This window comes from Lepisma saccharinum, chromosome 24 (genome assembly GCF_977018435.1).
Source record: "Lepisma saccharinum chromosome 24, izLepSacc3.1, whole genome shotgun sequence".
NCBI classification, from domain to species: Eukaryota; Metazoa; Arthropoda; class Insecta; order Zygentoma; family Lepismatidae; genus Lepisma; species Lepisma saccharinum.
Genome location: NC_139252.1, coordinates 35,342,618 through 35,363,426, shown reverse-complemented (window position 1 = coordinate 35,363,426; position 20,809 = coordinate 35,342,618). Strand labels below are relative to the sequence as shown.

General features: G+C 37.5%; 1 protein-coding gene and 1 long non-coding RNA gene across 4 annotated transcripts in view; one reads left to right on the top strand and one right to left on the bottom strand.

Annotated features, from left to right (window-relative positions):
• The window catches only part of LOC145977971 (uncharacterized), a 374,894-nt gene that overhangs the window by 82,406 nt on the left and 271,679 nt on the right, over window positions 1-20,809 (bottom strand). The window lies entirely within an intron of this gene.
• LOC145977970 (neuropeptide CCHamide-2-like) overlaps window positions 616-20,809 on the top strand; it is a 315,146-nt gene continuing 294,952 nt past the window's right edge. Inside the window, exon 1 of the mRNA XM_083110318.1 lies at window positions 616-791. Coding sequence (XP_082966444.1) covers window positions 707-791 — 85 coding nt within the window. The 5' untranslated portion in view covers window positions 616-706. The remainder of the gene's footprint in view (window positions 792-20,809) is intronic.

The window sequence follows — 20,809 nt, the reverse complement described above, 5'->3', positions numbered from 1 at the left end:
AGGTGTGTGCCCTCGCCCCCCTTTTTCTTCCCTTTCCGAACGTTCATGCACAGCAGTCATCCTCGTCTTCCCAATTGGCCAGAAGTTGCCAAAAAGAAAAACCCGAAGTAAAAATGACCCGATTCATTTGGAAAAGTAGTCACGGCAATTAAAATGGAAAAATCTAGATACGGAAGTGTTCACTTCCCTGTAATGTGTGTTGCCTAACTGTACGCGATAAGTGGATTTTTACTATGCCAACTTCTGCCACCGACGTAGAGCTGAAGTAGAAGTACGCATTTCAGGATCTAGGTGTCTGTACACTTCGTATCTTATCTTTAAAAAACGTTATTTCACGCGGTGAAAACCCTGTAAGTGGAAGTAGGGGGGGGGAGGGGAGGATATGTAACGTTACATACGGAGGGGTGCAGATAGCGAGTGGGCAGGTCCGACTTGTTGCCGGGAGGACATGTTAATGCTTAATAGACGGCGGAATTAAACGCACTTCTGCGCTCGTACGTCACACACTCCAGAGTTCCTGCGCCCCTGGCAGTCCCACCGCACGCCTTACGCCTCCGCCTCGCGTGAGAGTTGACTGGCGGCCTTTTTTAAAAGCAGAATCGCGCGTGTCGGGCGTTCATTCGGTTCTCGTCCGTGGCAGCAGGTAGTCGGCATCTGATCTCATCTCCACGCACCTTCTCTTACGGGACTCATCGTTGCGGTCGCTATGGCAAGCTGGTCGACGTCATTTCTCCTGGTCACAGCTAGTCTCCTGGTTCTCATCAACACTATAGAACCGACGCTTGCAAAGAGTAAGTACCATTTCAAGCAATTCCGAAAAAAAAGTTACCTTTATTGCAAATTATGGTCATTTGTCCGTGTGCGCAAGAGTTCCACGTTTAAACTTGACTAAGTTCAGTCCCTGCTCGGGTATTGTGGATATCCCATCAACATTGTCCATCATCATCGTTGCGATTCGCCACAAGCAGCAGAAAACCAACCCAATAAATGCAAGTACAAGGGCTCAGAAAACTTGAGAAACTTTAAACCTATTATGCTATATATTCTTCGTTGTAAAGTTATAGGTTCCATTGATTGTTTGAATTGTTGTTTTTAAGTCCACTTTATGCACAGAAAGGCTAATCGGGACTTGACGCACAGTTTAAAGAGGGATCCGAACCACTGTGCCATGTGCCTCCATCGGGTATCGAACCCGGGACCCCTTGATTACACGGCGACAACGCTACTACTACGCCACCGGCCTAGGTTATAGGTTCGAATCCACTTTTGCCGGGCTCCGTGGCGGAGTGGTTAGCACAGCGCGCTACGAGTTTAGGGGTCGCGAGTTCGAATCCCGGCCATGATCGTTCCCTGTGAGTGTTCTTCATTAATTTCATTATGTCATCACTCATCCTCATCTTCGCGATTAGCCGAAAGCGGCAGATGTGCGAAGTAAAATATACCAAATCAAAATTTTAAAAAATCGGATGCACTGTAAAGTATTTACGTTTTTATAATTTGTTCCCTGATTGGTTTCATGAATTCATCTTAACCCCTCCTTGTGTGGAAGAGGCTAACAAACTCGTAACTGTCCGTTCTGTGCTCGAATTGCTGCCTCGAATCCTTGAAAATCTCTCTTTATCAGCTTCGTATAATCATCCTCGCCGTCACGATCAGACAAAAATGGCCGAAACGTGAAATACTGGCCCAATATGAAGGTTTGTTTCTCAGAATCGCCTGTTTTGGTATTTTCACAGTTAAATAAATTTGAATCATCACTTTGTTCTTAGTAATTATCTCATATATTTTGTGATCATATATCGACAAGTCCGTACATGTTTCTCTCCAAACAATACAAAACATACAAAATGTAAACCGGGTTGTTACTTGAGTTTCCCGTTTAGTCAACAACCAACAACTTGTATTCGGTTCAAACAAATCAACTTAAATCATCCCAAGGATATTACAACATGGAGTGGTTATATTTCTTCCCCAGTGGCGACGCTCAGGTAGGACCAAGAGATGCCACCCCAACAGAAATCTGACTACAATTCCCAAAGAAAACAATAGTTTTGCTTTCAACATACCTAGGCATAATGACACCATTAAAAAATATTAAGTATTGTCAGGTACACGTTCCACATTAACACTTGAACTTTTGGGAATATTTTGCACTAACTTCGAAATGATAAGATGAACTTACTTCTATTATTTCAAAAACATTTATCACTAATTTCCTTCTAATAATATATTTCCATGAGCAACGCCTTTAGGAAGGATCACAAACGAACGTTCGTAGTTATTAACTTCCATTTTCGTAATCATTTCACTTTCACTATCTAGAACAGACGAAAAGCTACGTATATTTTTTTGTTCCATACAAACTTTTTTTGTATGCAATTGCATACAAAAATGTCAATGAACAGAACTAAAGTCACAATTACATATACATAAATAATGTTATTTCTGTAGACTGTATTAAATAATTTGCACAATATCGTAATGGGTTACACTACTGCCATCTATCATTCTCTCGAGGAGTCATTTCTACGCCTTAAAATACATTTCGGAACATAAAATTTTATACGCGAAAGCAAATTTGAAGTATCTATAAGCAAAATACAATAAATTTTTGATTGATTGATTGAAATTAAAATCCTGAAAGTGCCAACACTTAGTCTATTTGTGGCCTTAACGTCATCCGGTAATAAATCTCTTAAGAAGAATAGGACATTTATTGAAAGAAAGTATGTTGAAGACAGCAATGGAAACTGAATGGCATGTTCTTGATTCTTTAGAGTGGTGTAATATTTGTATTCAGATTTAGGATTTCATACTGAGTACCGAATTAACAAACCGATACGTTCTATTTCTGATATCTATAGGCTATTGTGCGCCTACTTATATTTACTATATTATCGCGTGTTTTAGTTTTTCATTTTTTTTGTGTGTGTTCTGACAACAGTCACTATTTTCGGCATGGGCATGCTATATTGTATTTCAGCTATTTATTTCGTTTTAGGAAGAAGAAAAGTAGACAATAAACATAAAACAGAAGAGAGAACGAATGTAAAGAAATTGAAATTAGGACTCAAACCTAAGTTCCTTGATTTAGTAGCGCAAAAGTTTGTTAGATGCTCAGACAGGCTAATAAGGTGTTTATAGTGGAAATAGGCGGCTGGGTAGAATTGCGCTGATGCCACATATGAGAAAAGCAAAGCGAGATCGGGACAAAAGTCGCTGCTTCCCGCGCACTGTGTGGCAACGTCAACCTGGCTGCGTTGCCTAGTTCGAACGTCAGACAGACCTCCTTCCGGGGCACTTGTGACATCCCTGACGTTTCGAGCAAATGCTGTCAGTTTGTATCACATGGATTACAAAGACCAACTCTACAATGAGATATTTCTCTCTTAACCCTCCGAATACAAGGGATTGTGCTCCGACGTGGCAACAGCGCGAAGTTATGCCACCCGCCTAATTTCATGGTCATGCGTTTAGGTACAATCTCGTTCGGCTCGTGTCTCATTCTCGGTCGTCTCCAGTTTTATTTTAATCCCTTGTCTCAAGCGTTTGTGTTAACCTTTAGCTTACCGCAATCAATCGATTGTCCTTACTTTCCAGTGACGCATCGCGGAGTCATTTCATTATGATGTCATTTTACGTCATTAAATAGCTTGTAAGAAAGCTAAAATAATTGCATAGGTTTATAGAGGAAGTACATTTCTTCCTCTTCCCTGTGTTCGACGTAATATTACGCCCTTGGTCACTATAGCTTATTCTGTGTTGGGTGAACATCTCTGACTGAAGTAACCTGTGTTGAACGGAATAATACGTTTTTTTGTTGGTGAAACATATGTTTTGCTATTGAAGAGACAACGACATTTTATTTAGCCACGATTTTCAGTGCCGACAAAGAAGAAGAAGAAGAAGTTCAGAGGAAAGTAAACTGTTTTTTTATGCTGAGAAAGTGCAAACGTGAGATCGTCTGTGTGCCGCGTTTAGTCAGTTGCTTTATGTACATTTTTTTTTTTGTTTTTGAGTTTGTGAGTTTCTAATAGTACCTAATAGCAGCGGCGACTCTAAGGGGAGAGCCGCCGTGCCATGGCTCTACCCTCAGAAAAAGAAAAAAGCACTTGCTTTGCCAAAATATAGTTAAATTAATACATTTACGAACGAGGAGATTCGAATCTCGTAAGCGTTCGAGCTTACGGCCGCCTCAATTCCTGCGCTGCATCCCCAGCTGTTCTCTCACTTGATCTGGGCCAGCATAGTCTGGCCTGTGCGCAGAGGCATGCGCGGAGGCATGAAAAAGTCTCCACAGTTAACGAGCGAGGAGGTGGTAGCCCAGTGGTAGCCATAATATAACCAGCCGTGCCCCTTTTCGGCTCGCACGACGCGAGAGCTTTCGCATCGTGTTGACATAGTTGCAAATTTCACAGAGAAGTGGCTTATTCTGACAGATTTGTAATATTCGTTGGAGAAGTAATTCACGAGAAAGATACTTTCCTGCATACTTGGCAAGAACGAACGTAATATCTTCCCCAAATTTATATAACAATTTAGATAGATGCGTCTAAAGAGCCATCCAGACTTTTTTGTTATCGATTTCCTCCTTAAGAAAAAATATATCCCTTGCTCTCACGCGCACAGACACTCACGTGTTGAATACATTTTCTGTACAAAAGAATTGCCTAAATATCAAAGGGACAGTTGTTGCAAATTATAAAGAAAGCAAGGAGAGAATACCGTGATCGACTCGGTGACTCTAATTGTTCAGTGTTTTTCTTCTTCGTGAAGTGAAAGAGTCCGATGGTGTGTGAAAGGAAGGGTAGTTAGTAAAGATGAGTCAGATTAGAGCATTATTACATACACCGTTTTCCAAGGTACTATACGATATTAAATTAAAAGTTAAACAACTTGGCTGTCCCACGCCAGATTTAAACATCAATTGTATTTATTCTGAAGAGAAAGACATATGAATCATGATGCTCGGATGAATTGTGCTGAAGCAGTAACTAAGCAAACTCAGAAAAAAAATTACACAGTACGGAAAGCATTTTGCCAGAAAATTACACAGAGAAGGGGTTAACAGACTCATAGAAGCAAACGTTCCTGACGTACAGTCGCAGGCAATATAAATGGGACACCTGTATCCTGAAATGCTCCCTTCCCCGCAAGGCGTTATGTGTGTTGCATAACTCTACGGCGTTGGTAGAAGTTGCCATTGAAAATTTGCTATTAAAATCCACTTGTCACCGGAGAGTTATGCAACATATATAACGCCTTGCGGGGAAGGGAGCATTTCAGGATACAGGTGTCCCATTTATATTGCCTGCGACTGTAGATTTAGGACAATTAATACTATTAATTCTAATTGTTATTATCCATATCATTACAAGTAACAACGAATGAATATTATTACTTGCAACAAGTACAAGCAAACTTTTTTTAAACTTTTGTGTTCACTGTCACAAGTTTGGAGTCAACTTTTACCAATTTATTTTCATTGTAACGTAATTCGTGGAGACAAATTTTTAATCCAAGCTTCAAACTCCTTTTTCTCCTAATATAGGTAATTCGAGGAGAGGAACAGCTGGCTGAAAAACTACATTTTTTATTTAAGTGATATGCTTATATTTTTAACCAAATTATAATTTAGTCTTGTTTCAATAGATCATTGTACAACTTCTGTAAATGGAATATAACCTGAAATTTGAGATCTTACTTAAAACGATGTCTTTTGGTCATATGTCCTGAAAGTTAAAGGGAAAATGTCCCATTGCAGAAGGAGTTATGGATTCATGGTAAATATTGATTAAAGTAACCAAGTGAAAAATATGAATACATTATCGAAAGTAATCTTATGTTGAATTAAAAGCAAAATGTTTTTGAATGACTAACTTACTTGACTTATAACCCTATAACAAAAGCTGGATAGGGTAGTAGTTTTTAGAAAGTAAAAATAGAAAAAAATTGCCAAATAGGCATTTCATGTTCCTTCCAGGCCTGTTCGTAGGTAGGGCTTTCTCTCACAGCTCTTACACCTGTCACAACACAACATCCATGCTTCGTGCATCTACTTCTGACACTATATACATGCTAGCCAGTCTACTCTTGATGATATCTCTCATCTAAGCATCCAAGCAATTGAATATCTTTTCTACCTGTTAGTTCACGTTTGATTGATTGATTGAGTTGGTATTAAGTAATCACAGTAAGACTAATCTGGAATGGACCTACAGTTTAAATTGGAATCCGAACCACTACGTGCCTCCACCAGGTATCGAATCCGGGATCCCTTAATTACAAGGCAACGACGCTACCATTGCGCCATCTCGGAGGCCCTATGTGTGAGTTCACGTTTTGTTCATCACATCAGGATTCCAGAGCATAGATTCCTACGTTATCTTCTTCATTTATTGGCTCAACTTATATTCATCTTTGTGCAGACCTCTCCTTAACCGATGATTTCTTACTCTTTATCTGTAATTTCTCAGATTTTTCTTTCAACCTCGTCTTTTTCTCACAAGTAAATCCATTATCAAAAACCTTAGCTGACTGCTTTCTTTTGCATCTTTGTTTCTCTAACAGGAACAGGGCTAATGCATGCATTTTTCTATTCTATAACAAATACAAGATCAGTGTTAGAACTGCTTAATCATCAATAATTCAATGAGTTATTCCATCTGGCAACATAATTTTTATATAATTTCATCGAGTTAGTTTGTAGTTAGGAAGTGGACCGTACTCATGTACAGTATATCTACTTTTAATAAGTTGTCAAATAATTTAAAAGTATTACTTTACTAATATTACTAACGAAATTCTTTCAAATTCACATTAAAAATTACTTGACCTTGAAAGGGCTTTTATCCTGTTTCTGGATTTTTACTTCTCAACTGAAGCTACATTAAGGTGAAAAACATGTTGGTCATGTCTAGTGTGTGTGTTAGTTTGCATCGGTCTTTGTCAGCAAGAAATTTGTGTGTGTCTCAGGATCATAATTCTATTTGGCCCCTTATGAGGGTGCCCTTGCGTTTGTCCTCTTGTGTAAAGAGAAATGTCCGTTCTGCAGTGCTTCTTGAAAATACAACATTGCCGTGAAATCGTATGAAACCATTCCTTTGTACGTTTCTTGCACCATTGAGCATAAAACTAGGTTAAATTAACCATTGTTGTAGAAGTACAACTGCAAATACTCCAGAGGAAGAAATGTACTGAAGCTTACATTTTGCCTCAAATATTGCAAAACACTATAATGTTCAAGCTACACGTGAGAACAACGAACGCTAACAAGCAAAACAAGGACATTTTGTTTTGATAACGTATTTTACAATACTCTCAGGATGTTTCTGAATGTAACCATGCGTTTGACATAAATGTATGTTAAGCGAAATTCACGCTTCAAGCATATTCGACTCACAGGCATGGAAAACGTTAAATTGTATTTCACTAGACTGGACATACAGTTTCAAATTAAAATGTATCTTCAAGGAGTATGGAAACTCTGCTGGTTTATATAATTGAAAGATAAACACCTTAACTGCAAATCTACTCTCAATTATTGTATTCTTACCTTGAGAGTACATAAAATATTGTATAAACAATTAAGAATTTTCCACCAAGCCAGGCGTATTATACGAATGAATGCACTGGGTCACGAGTTAAGTGAATTATGGTTTATCTACTGGAAACGAAAAAGTATTATTTTACGAAAAAAGTGCATTAAAGTTGTATTCTCAAGCAACTGTGTAGATAATGTTCAAATGCAGAAACATGCATCAGGGTTTGACATATTTTAATATGTGACTCTGTGATGTTCTTTGGCAACTTTCGGGAGTTTTTCATCCACATATTACAAAGGTATACTTATCCTTTCTAATATAATGGTCAATGTAACAATTTTTACATAACGCTCTATGCCTATATTTTATAATGTGTTAAACATTGACACAAATCTTAGTGACACATCTAACAAATGGCAATTAATAATTATTTGCATTTTAACGTGCATTGTTTCATTTGTGTCCTATTAAATTGTCTTAAACTTCAGGATTTACATTGGTCTAAGTTTTCGCTTAACAACATTGTACACATGATCAGTGACATGGTGTATGTAAATAGATAACTAGAAAACGAACGAAAGTTAACGTCTACTTTTATTTTAATATGGATGATACTCCATACTTCAGTATTCTTATCTTTTTCAAAGAGTTGACAGTTAAGTACTTTGTTTTAAGTTCATTTTATGCACAGCTAGGCTAATCAGGTCGGGACCTTCAGACTAATGTTAGATCCGAATAATTATGTGCCTTCACCGGATTTTAGCAACATAATCAAACGAAGAACTAGGGGTGTGCCGTGCATTTAAGCATTTAAGCAATGCTTAATATATACAGGTAAATAAAAGTTCCTTGTGTATATAGCACCGTGCCATGAAGGCACATTTAGGGTATTTGGGGATAGGGCCAACATATTTTCGATGCCGGCCATCTTGGAGGTGATGTGATCAGCAAGCACCACGCTGCGGCTGGCTTTATCTCCCCCCCCCCAACAAATCCTGGGTACCATTTCATTTTAGGCTGGGTCGGTCCTAGAGCTGCTTTATGAGCGGGTAAATTCCGACCTTAGATGACCCACCCCAGGTTTCCCGCGTAGCAGTCAGACTAAAATCAAGTCAGGCTAGAATTTTACGAGAAATGCAGTGTTGAAGGTTTCTTCAACCTATCTTTAATCAGGAAATAGTTATAATTTTCCAGGTGTGAGAAAACAGTGGCATATATATATATATATATATATATATCACATCACCCCTTTCCCATTTACAAATTTTGAGTTGAACTCAATATGGTGGAGTCCGCTTGGAACACACCAATGTGGTTCTCCCTAAGCCTAACCTGTTTCAATCATGACCAATTACAAATACCCAGCCTAACTCCTTTACTTTTTATAGGGGGTGTTAAGGGACTTTTGAATCACCTTCTACACCCTTATATGTGATTTTGTCAACATGAGATCAAGAACTACACACACATACATTAAATATGTGTACGTATTATATATAACATATATATTGTATGTATTATATATATATATATATATATATATATATATATATATATATATATATATATATATATATTTATAGTGTGTGTGTGTGTGTAAAGGTAAGTAGGTAGAGGGGGCCTTTGGAAATATTTTGCGGGGGGCCCAAGATTTGTAGATCCGGCACTGAGATGCTATAGCTTTGCATACTATTACCTTATATTATATTTCTATTACTCTTTTTTCAAGTAAATAGGCATAAAGATCAATACTATTGACCCTCTAATGTAGATTTTGTGAAATTTGTTATTTTTGAACTGATTGCTGGAGTTGAAGTCGCTGAGCAGGCATTCTCAATGATGGGGTTATTACTATGATGGCTTACAGTTTTGAGAACGTCATGCCACTCCACTGAGAAGAGCTATTCTCCGCAGAAACAGTGTGCTTTTTAAAAAATTAAAATCAGTCCATTATAATATTTGGTGCGTATTCAATACCACAACTGAAAGACCGAGATGAAAGACAACTAACACATATGAATAAAAAAAAAGTTAACTTTCAATGCTAAATAAAGGTGATACATAGCAAGGAAATATCTAACGTATTGCATCACGGTTGAAATTGTATCACTCATACAAGAAATAGCAACGTTATGCATTGTTTTCGCTAGTTACTAGAAACTCACAAATTTCAGCATTTCAAAGCTGAATCTCGTTAAATAATGCGATGTATTTATATGAGTCATAAATTACAATATGAATTCCTAACTTGTTGCCAATAAAAGTTAATTAAGTGACCTACTATTTTTAATGCAATTCATTGCATCCTATAGATTGCATAACAATGTGTAAAGTAATAATTATTAACGCTGTGTTTATTCACGTAACGAATTATAATGATCAAAAGACGAAAACAATGGAACTACGAGCTATATTAAAGGTATACGATTAGTTATAATATCTTAAGTAAATCACGATAGTTCAGCAAAATTCCAAAAAGCTACAAGATTTGTATATGCAGATCCACTGAACAAATGAGCTCAGCAAAAAAAATAATTAATAAATATAAGTAGAAAGTTGACAGCAATGCCCTAACTTTTTATATACTAGTGATATAACAGCAAAACTGAGGCAGGTATGTAAAAATATAGTAATTCTAACCGTCATGAAAGTATTAACATTACTACAATTTCTTAAGACTAGGCGATACACATCACTACTTGAACTCTCGCACAACAGATGGCATTGTTGAGCCTGGAAACGTCACCGACACGTTTGCAATGCACACAAAGACATCTTCCCTGCATTTTATTGGAGTGTCAGCGGGATAGAGAAAGTACCACAGCTAGTTGCTATTCTGCACACGGAAAAGCTTTAGACAGGGATGTCTGCGAAGATAGAATTCGGCAGGCCGCGGGATCTTGGCCGGACCCATAAAGACGTCACAAGTGTCGCCCTTATAAAAGGGATCCGCGTTCTGAATAGATGGAAAGGGGAAACGTTCCCAATGTACCAAGCTCTTAAGCAAGGAACAATGTGAGAAATGGCAAATTCTGGAGGCTAAGGCGTTTGTTCAAGCTAAATCGATTTACGTAGGTGATCTCTTCGTTCACAGAACGAGCATGTTTGAGAATGTTCATCTACGAAATACAACCTGTATTTCCACAAAAGATGAAGGTGCACCATATGCCGTACAACACCAACGAACTTTCACACCGCGTGTAGGACCCGATGATATGTACAGTACTACTGTTTTTTAGTAACGTCTTGCATGTTGAGGCCTTGTTTCGATAATACGAACCCTTGAAAAACAATACCTTCGATCCTCCATGCATGCAAGCTTAATAGGGCCTCCCCGATGGCGCAGTGGTACCGTCGTCGCCTTGTAATCAAGGGGCCCAGGTTCGATTCCCGGTGAAGGCTCATAGTGGTTCGGATCCCACTTTAAGCTGTAGGTCCAGTCCCGATTAGCCTTACTGTGAATAAAGTGGACTTAAAACACCAACTCAATCAATTAATCAAGCATGCAAGCTTAACAGCAAGTCCTAAATTCACGGTTGACATTGACATCAATTTTTATTTTAGTCATACATCATTAAAATTGATTACATGCTATGGAAGCAGTGCCTTCTCAACACAAAGGTGAATATTGTCACCCATTCAATATTGATAGTTGCACCTATTAACAAAACCCTCAACGTGAAAATACTGGCTCATCCGACCTAAAAAAAATGCCGGCCCCCGGGGCGGAGTGCTTAGCACATCGCGCTAAGACACCAGGGGTCCCGGGTTCGAATCCTGGTATGGGCATGGATGTTTGTGAGTGTCCATTCATCAATTTCATCTTGCTATCACTCATCCCCATCTTCGCAAATTAAAAAAAGTGGCACAAGAAGAGAAGGAAAATAAAGCAAAATCAATCAACCGACCTCAAAATGTTGTCAAACAGTTTGGACTATTCAACACGCCAGAAAATTTTCTACAAATTCTACTCTCCTGTTACACTTGTCAGGAAACAACTACTGGATATAATGAGGCTTCTGTGGCTTAAAAGACGTATGTCTCATGAGAATTGTTGCAGTTGCATAATATGAGGGGCATACTTTCGACATACGGATTTCTGTAAACTCCTTGTAAACATACCATTAAGGATGGTACCATTGTTGGCTGTTCTCGATGTTGGCCATCTTCTATCATGTTAAACAAACCTCAATGACTGTAATGTATAACACTAGTTACAACAGAATCGGTTAACAAATAAAGAAGTTAACAATCATTTATAAATAAGGAGTGACTTATGAGGCACCCTGTAGAAGCTTTCGCGCTCCAGAGGCCGGTAGCTTGAATAGTCATATATTCTTTATCGTATTAATTTTTTTGTTCATTTTTGACACAAAAAATAAAAAAGGTGTCAGTGGCAACGGTGTGATGCACGGCTACATACATACACGAGTGTTGAGAGCTCGTAACATCGAAACTTATCGGTGTCCTATACACGGTGTGAAAGTTCGTCGGTGTCCCCGAAGTCTTTCCCTGATTACAAACTTTATTCATATCATCTATATGCAAGGTAGAGATGTGAAACTGGTGCCAAAACTAACCAAGTTTATTTGTTGCAGGTTTCAGTAATGTGGCTGCAGTGTAGCAGTGTCAGTGCCAAGGAATCCGGAATTAATGCTCTTGACATCGGGTGGCATCTTTCCATACAATGTTTCTTGGACTTGACAGGATTTGGGAATGAAGATAAATTCCATTTTTTAAATACCAACTTATTGATGGCAGATATTCTAGACGAAAGAATTCTGTACATTTGAAAGTTCCTCTGCACTGTTATTGGTGACCGGGTCTCGTGATACCAGAGGACATGCTGAGCTTTTTCCTGATTTGTGAACATTTCCGGTTTTCTGGGCACTGACACTGCTACACTACAGCCACGTTACTCAAAGCTGCAACAACAAACTTGGTTAGTTTTTCAACTTTTTGGCACCATTTTCACATCTCTACCTTGCATATAGCGGATATGAATAAAGTTTGTTATGAGGGAAAGACTTCTGGGACACCCGGTATATATATATAATATTATATATATATATATATATATATATATATATATATAATTTATGTATGAAGCAGTAGGTTTAGTCTCGTCCCAACCAAATCCATATAGGATACGCTACTATTTCGTAATATTAATTTTCATATTTTACCGTATGAACTTCGCTGTTGGAACGAATCATTTCAGATTACAGCACCTTTTTTCTCCTTTGTTGTACGGAAGATCCAGTCTCTATAGCTTAAACTTCTCCAACCAGACAAAAGATACCTGAAAATATGTCCTTGAGAATTTTGCAACGTCTTCTGCGCCATTATCACGACTTTGCAAAACCGCCCGTTTCAGAAAGACGAAAGGGACAGAACAAAGGGCAAGTACTGTAAAGGGCGCCGTTGAAATCCAACTCCTGACAAAGACCCATAGAGCGAAGTTCGAACAACAAAAGGCAAAAGGGTCTAGCGTCCCTGATGTAAGCAATAAATAGATATAAACAATAAAATCTGAAGATAAGGTAGAATTTAGCAAGGGAGAATAGAGTGTGTACTGGCCTAAGTTGTTTCGTCGTAGGGACGAGGTTGTTTAGAGTTTTCTTTTTCTGTAATTCTGGACGAATGTCGAGATGGTATCTTGAACATAAGACCGCGCTTGTTCATTTTTCTCTTTCCTTTATTTCTTACTATCTTCAAACTACCATCTCCACCTCGGGGACGACGCTGGAATCCCAGAGGTTGGGAAGAGGAATTAAGTTCGGAGCGGTTCTTAGAAAGAGCAACTTTTACAATGTGTCTTGAACTCGGAGACTAAAGGTTTCTCTCACACCTGCTCTATGACTGGATTGATTTCTAACTCCACTCTTTCTCTTGAGACAACGTCCGTGGTGGACTGGTTAGCACAGTGTGTTACGACGCCAGGGGTCAGGAGCAGGATTGTTATAGGTCCAGGAATTTTAAATAAATTCAATTCCGGTCCAGGAGAGAAAATCAGCAAGCGTAAATGGGTTCTTGACCGTAAAGAACCTTGTAAATGGGCTCTGCGCCGTTTTTGTCCGTAAAATATTTCAATTCGGTCCAGGAACCTTTTTTCCGGATCCATTTTAAATACGGTTGAGGAACCTTTTTTTTTTCGGATGAATTTAAATACGGTACAGGAAACTTTTTTGTTTTTCGGATCAATTCAAATACTCTACGGAGTGCACTTCTACCCTGAAGATGAGAGTGGCGTTTGCTCTCGAAAGCTCGGAAACATTTCCAGAATTGACCTGGTTGATAGCCCACATTTATTCATCAATTTAAATACGTTCCAGGAACCTTCACTGAATGAAACAATACGCAGCTTGTACCGAATTTAAATTGTGCGAGAAAGAAGGTACAGTCATGTTCAAAAAATCTGCCGCATGGATTTTTTCTAAGTCCAACGTCTTACGAAATTATGTTGGTAGCTCTGAAACAAGGAAGTGTTGTGAAATATACGATCCTCCAATCAGAGTGAAGTTCGATTCAGAGGAGCAGGAGGCGTGACTCATGGTCTTGTCCACAGGAAGTTCAACCAATGCAGCATTTCCAAATATGAGATAACGTCCCCATTGGTTAAATATTGTTTCAATAATGCGAATCGGCAGAAAGATTGAGCAAAAGTTTACTTTGTCGTTTTAATTGCCTTTAATCGTTTCAAATTAGTATTAAATTGTCCCAATTATAGTTCACGAACTTAATATAATGTATTCATGTATGTGTTTGACAATCATATATCACTCATTACAACAATTTTCACATTTTTTTCACTACGTGAGATGACATTTCATTTACATTTACGATAAAATAGTGGTTTGGGTGTAATAACAGTTTTCATTAATTAATTTAGAGATGCATTTTTATTTGTTGAGTTAATGATTAGGTTAATTCGTTATTTCTCGCGAAAAGAGGGAACCACAGCTGAAAGAAAATACACAACTTGTATTATTGAGGTCAAGAGTTCGTTTTAACATCACTTTTTGCACCCATAGGCTAATCACGACTCGGGATACATTTAAATTGGAATCTGAAACATTATGCGACCTGACTGCAACTCGGAAAAGGACACACTGATTACAAGACGTCGATACATTACCACTTGGTCTGGCGAACGCCAATAATAATGAGGGGTTGTGGGAGTGGGAGAGGGGTGACGGAAAGTAGAAAATAAATAGTATTTTGGGATGTATTTAATGTTATATTTATACACATACAAACCTAAGAAAATATTTATTTTGATACATGTGTGTGGGGGGTGGGGAAGGGGGAAAAGAGAGGGACAGAAATATATTGGGAGACATGGGACGAAGGGGTGATTGTGGAAAATGTTTTATTTGACGTTCAGTAATAAAAACAATCAAATTAATGATGATTATCTTATAAATACCATATTTAATGTAAATTTGTTTTAAAAATGGGGGCGGGGAGCTGTTTGTTTTACGTTCAGTGCAGGATAACAAGTGGAGACACATAGTGGTTCGTATCTCACTTTAAACTGTAGGTCCAGGCCCCATTAGCCTATCTGTGTATAACGTGGATTTAGAATTCAGTAGAAAATAACGTCGATCTAGTATTTTGGATTTTAGATGCGTTGAGACCACTAAAATTTCCAATTCTTATAATAAGAAACCTGTCCTCATATTACCATTTTGAAAGAGAGAGAGTTAATTGTATAATCTTTCGTTGTTAGTTTCAAAGAAGACTAATTCAAATAGTAACAATGGGAACGAATAAAGCTTACGAAAAGTTTTTGCCACCGTGGGGATTTGAACCTACGACCATTAGAGTGACAACCCAGTGCGATAACCACCACCCCACGAGTTCGTTCCTTCTTACGGCATGATTATGAGTTAAGACCAATTCGTTCAATATGCATTAGAAATATAATCCCCACCCGCCTCTTTATAAACAACACACCCAAACGCTCCTTTGTAGCAAATGAAATAAAGGTGGTATGAATGTCACAAAACATTTAAGCAAAATCTACTATATTTACGACGCAATCGTTTTACATGGAGAGGCTACAGCTTCGATAATTGAGGTTGTGACGTGGCTTCTTGTAGTGGTAGGGTAGATATTCGTATGCCAAGGTTCCAGCGTGCACTAGCCATTAATTTCCGAGAAAAAACTTCAATTTTTTTTTTATGATGGTAAAGTGATAGGCTATCAGTATTTCACGCCGAAGATTATAGGTTTTGACTTCTGTTCGATTACCCCTATTATTATTATATATAGCAACTAAGTATTGTATTTAATTAATAATTTAAAGAAATAAAAATGTTATATTTTTTAAAAAAAATAACAATCCTTTCTAATGATTTTTCAATGTTATTTTTGAAAATAATTTTTCAGAATATGTTTTTGAATTTCTCATCATTTTACTAGGATTTGCATAAAAATGATCCATGTGTCATATTCGACGAAATGTCATGTACAGCGAAAGTTATACATTTTTATTTTAGGGAAAATTATCAAGAAACAAAACAAATAAATACTATTGACATCCTTTTGTGAATAGTATTTATTTTACATTATTTTTTGTTCACCATGTATAGTTGTAGTCTTGTAAAAAGCATGAAAAACAATATATTCTCTACATTCGCAAAGCAAATAATATACGAATTTTCGTAATAAGTAAAATGCAATAAATAATTTTTCGGTTTAATAAGAAATAAAAATCGCAGAGTTAACCGAACGGTGAATCGAACACAGAATTTTACAACCCATAAAATGCCTTGTAGCCTTTGCAATGAAGTGATGTAGATTCAAGTAATAAAATTTCATGCAAAATCGCACGTTATAAGATTGTTCAAATATATTAAATCAATGTGTCCATAAGTTATTATACTGTCAGCCATTTGGCACATCTCGTTACAAAATCACAGCATATCATGATTCACTAGTTAATCGAATTGAATATTGATTCACTTCACAGTTCAATGTGCAACAATAGTTTCGACTCATATCACGTGAGATGTAAACTCAATTCAATTCTCTCATTGTATGTAACTTGTATGTTGAGCTCATGTAGAAATATTAATTATGAGCTCTAAGCTGAATTTGATGCTACATACGCTTGATCAACTCTTGCGTCTCGCTGCCAGACATTCTACGTTCCTGTTTGCTCCAGGTCGCATCTGCATTTCATTATCATTGTTTTTACCTCTGTTTCATTCTCATCGTCGTTATAAACCTACGTAATTTCTACTGTTTACAGTAGACAGAATCGACTGTTATCAATTGTAGTACTCTACTGTGTTTCTCGGAAATCTACTCAAAATCAATGATTTCCTACTGAACACTTTCAGTAGGCCTAATGTGTAATTACAGTTGAGGAACTACAAGTGAAATATTCTCTTCAGTACTACATGTAATATTGCATCTAGTGTGTTTGAATTTGAATTCAAAATTTTGGGTGCGTCAGCACTTAGGCTATTTTGCACCTGTCACTTTATACGGTGTCCAGCCCCTTACCAGAACTAAAATAACATAACTGTAACGTCGTGTTGTAACTAAAATATTAAAATATTCTGAATTCGGTTAAAAGCTGAGGCTGTAAAGAGGCACTCAGCACCCACAAGGACCAAACACAGGACAACACAGAAAATTATACTGGCCATGGGGCCAGTCGCCAGAACCTCGTTCGTCTGCAAACTGAAGTCCAGGGTGTACTACGTGGAAGCAACAATTGGGTGTACATACTTCGTGGAAGGTCATCCCTTACATCCTTGTAGTGTGTTTAGCTCAGCATGTTAGCTGTAAATATAACATTTTATTCCTCCTCACTAACAATTTGTTTTTATATCTATTTAAAATTTAAACCAACCTCACTTCCATGTAGTACACCCTGAACTGCATTTTGCAGACTAACGAGGCTCTGGTGACTGGACCTACTGTTAGTATAATCTTTGTAGGACTGCGTGTGTGTTGTCCTTGTTTGTGCTGACTGTCTGTCGCTTTACAGGCTCAGCTTTTAACCCAGGTAAGGATATTTTAGTTTTCAGACACGCTTTTATTTTTGTCATGATAAGGGGCTGGAACCCGTATAGCCTAAGTTTTCAGGCACACAAATTGTAATTCAAATTTAAAAAATCTTAACATAGATGTTTCAAAACACCTATTGATCTACTGAAACCAGTACAGTAGAGAGATTGCAAGTGAAATTAATTTATTCAGTATAGTGTATAATATGTTAAGTTTAATATTTTGGCTGTAAATATTAATTTCATACCCCCTTATTACTTTTTGTATTGATATCTTTTTGAAAATCTGAACACAGTAGATGTTTCAAATCACCTATTGATCTACTGAAAACAGTAGACAAAAGTTTCATTGGAGTAAGTAGAAAAGAGTCATGAAATAATACCCAAAGAAGTCAACCATTATGAATTAATGTTACATACTTTTTTTTATTTCACTTTCCAAAACCTAGGAGCTCGAAATAATACATTGCATGCGATTTACTAGACAGTCTGCTTTTCTGTGATTGATTCGTCGTGCCCAGTCGGGGATTACTACCGTTCAAGGTAAAAGGGGAAGGGGAAGAAATCCACCACAGTACCATGACGTATGAAGTAACATGTTCACAGGCATCCAATACAACTGATAAGGGTTCACCTGACCTTGGAAGTGTGGGAAACACGTTTCACGCTGGTTTCCAGAATGCTGTGGCTAAATCTGGAACTAACGGTGGAATAAGAAATTGTTTGTAACATTTAACAATGACATTTCGCATTTACAAAATATGAGATATGTAGACTTTGATTTATTTATTATAGTAGACGGTAGAGAATTACTTACCACGAAAGTCAAGTTCTAAATTGCAGACATCAAAATCTACTCCAGGTTGTAAAATACATTTGTGATAGACAGCAGATAGGTTAATAAGGTTTACAAGATTGCTAACTCTTAAGACAAACGTTCAACGAAGGTTATTGAGTGAGAAAATGGGAAATTGTTAAAAATAGCGGCCTAGTTGAGTGAAGATCGAAGGTTCGAATCTCTTATAGAACCGGCTATTTTTTGACACTAATTATTGGTGCGTAATATATTTAATGTATTGTCGACATTTATAAGAAACAAAATATGAAAACTCTCCTCCTCCTCTGTGCTTAGGACTCCGACTGCAGCGGGACGGCATGGATTTGAGTCGTCCTGTGTTCTCGGTCTATTATCTGTATAGGACCGGTGAGGAAATTGGTGAGGAACCCACCATCGTGAGGAAATTGGGGAGCTACGAGTGACTGGTGTAACCTGGTTTGAGATATCTTCTATAATGGCTGAGGGTTCGACGTGCTGACCAACGTCACCTCGTTGCAAGTTGAAGATAACTCTGGGTAGGATTGTGGAAGGGAGACTGACAGTCGGGAGATTGCCCAAGGCCCTTCGAGGTTTTAAAATATGAAAACTATTCCTTCCGTAAATCTAATTTCTTGTCATTGTCATGTGAGATTTCTTTTCTATATGACTCCTGCAATACTAATTAGTTCCTAAGAGAGATAATGAGATGCACAGAGAGAGATTATATTATGAGTTCACTGTTTAAAAAATAAACATTAACACATTTTTATATTCACATACCTCTTTACAAATTCCTGAGCACGTCACTACAAATAAACCAATCTAGTGCACACTAGAGCCTTGGCTTATGGATACCTATGGGGTATCCTACAATTACAGTCAAACCACAACCTCAATTTTCGAAGCTGTAGCCTCTCCATGTAAAACGATTGCGTCGTAAATATAGTAGATTTTGCTTAAATGTTTTGTGACATTCATACCACCTTTATTTCATTTGCTGCAAAGGAGCGTTTGGGTGTGTTGTTTATAAAGAGGCGGGTGGGGATTATATTTCTAATGCATATTGAACGAATTGGTCTTAACTCATAATCATGCCGTAAGAAGCAACAAACTCGTGGGGTAGTGGTTATGGCACTGGGTTGTCACTCTAATGGTCGTAGGTTCAAATCCCCACGGTGGCAAAAACTTTTCGTAAGCTTTATTCGTTCCCATTGTTACTATTTGAATTAGTCTTCTTTGAAACTAACAACGAAAGATTATACAATTAACTCTCTCTCTTTCAAAATGGTAATATGAGGACAGGTTTCTTATTATAAGAATTGGAAATTTTAGTGGTCTCAACGCATCTAAAATCCAAAATACTAGATCGACGTTATTTTCTACTGAATTCTAAATCCACGTTATACACAGATAGGCTAATGGGGCCTGGACCTACAGTTTAAAGTGAGATACGAACCACTATGTGTCTCCACTTGTTATCCTGCACTGAACGTAAAACAAACAGCTCCCCGCCCCCATTTTTAAAACAAATTTACATTAAATATGGTATTTATAAGATAATCATCATTGATTTGATTGTTTTTATTACTGAACGTCAAATAAAACATTTTCCACAATCACCCCTTCGTCCCATGTCTCCCAATATATTTCTGTCCCTCTCTTTTCCCCCTTCCCCACCCCCCACACACATGTATCAAAATAAATATTTTCTTAGGTTTGTATGTGTATAAATATAACATTAAATACATCCCAAAATACTATTTATTTTCTACTTTCCGTCACCCCTCTCCCACTCCCACAACCCCTCATTATTATTGGCGTTTGCCAGACCAAGTGGTAATGTATCGACGTCTTGTAATCAGTGTGTCCTTTTCCGAGTTGCAGTCAGGTCGCATAATGTTTCAGATTCCAATTTAAATGTATCCCGAGTCGTGATTAGCCTATGGGTGCAAAAAGTGATGTTAAAACGAACTCTTGACCTCAATAATACAAGTTGTGTATTTTCTTTCAGCTGTGGTTCCCTCTTTTCGCGAGAAATAACGAATTAACCTAATCATTAACTCAACAAATAAAAATGCATCTCTAAATTAATTAATGAAAACTGTTATTACACCCAAACCACTATTTTATCGTAAATGTAAATGAAATGTCATCTCACGTAGTGAAAAAAATGTGAAAATTGTTGTAATGAGTGATATATGATTGTCAAACACATACATGAATACATTATATTAAGTTCGTGAACTATAATTGGGACAATTTAATACTAATTTGAAACGATTAAAGGCAATTAAAACGACAAAGTAAACTTTTGCTCAATCTTTCTGCCGATTCGCATTATTGAAACAATATTTAACCAATGGGGACGTTATCTCATATTTGGAAATGCTGCATTGGTTGAACTTCCTGTGGACAAGACCGTG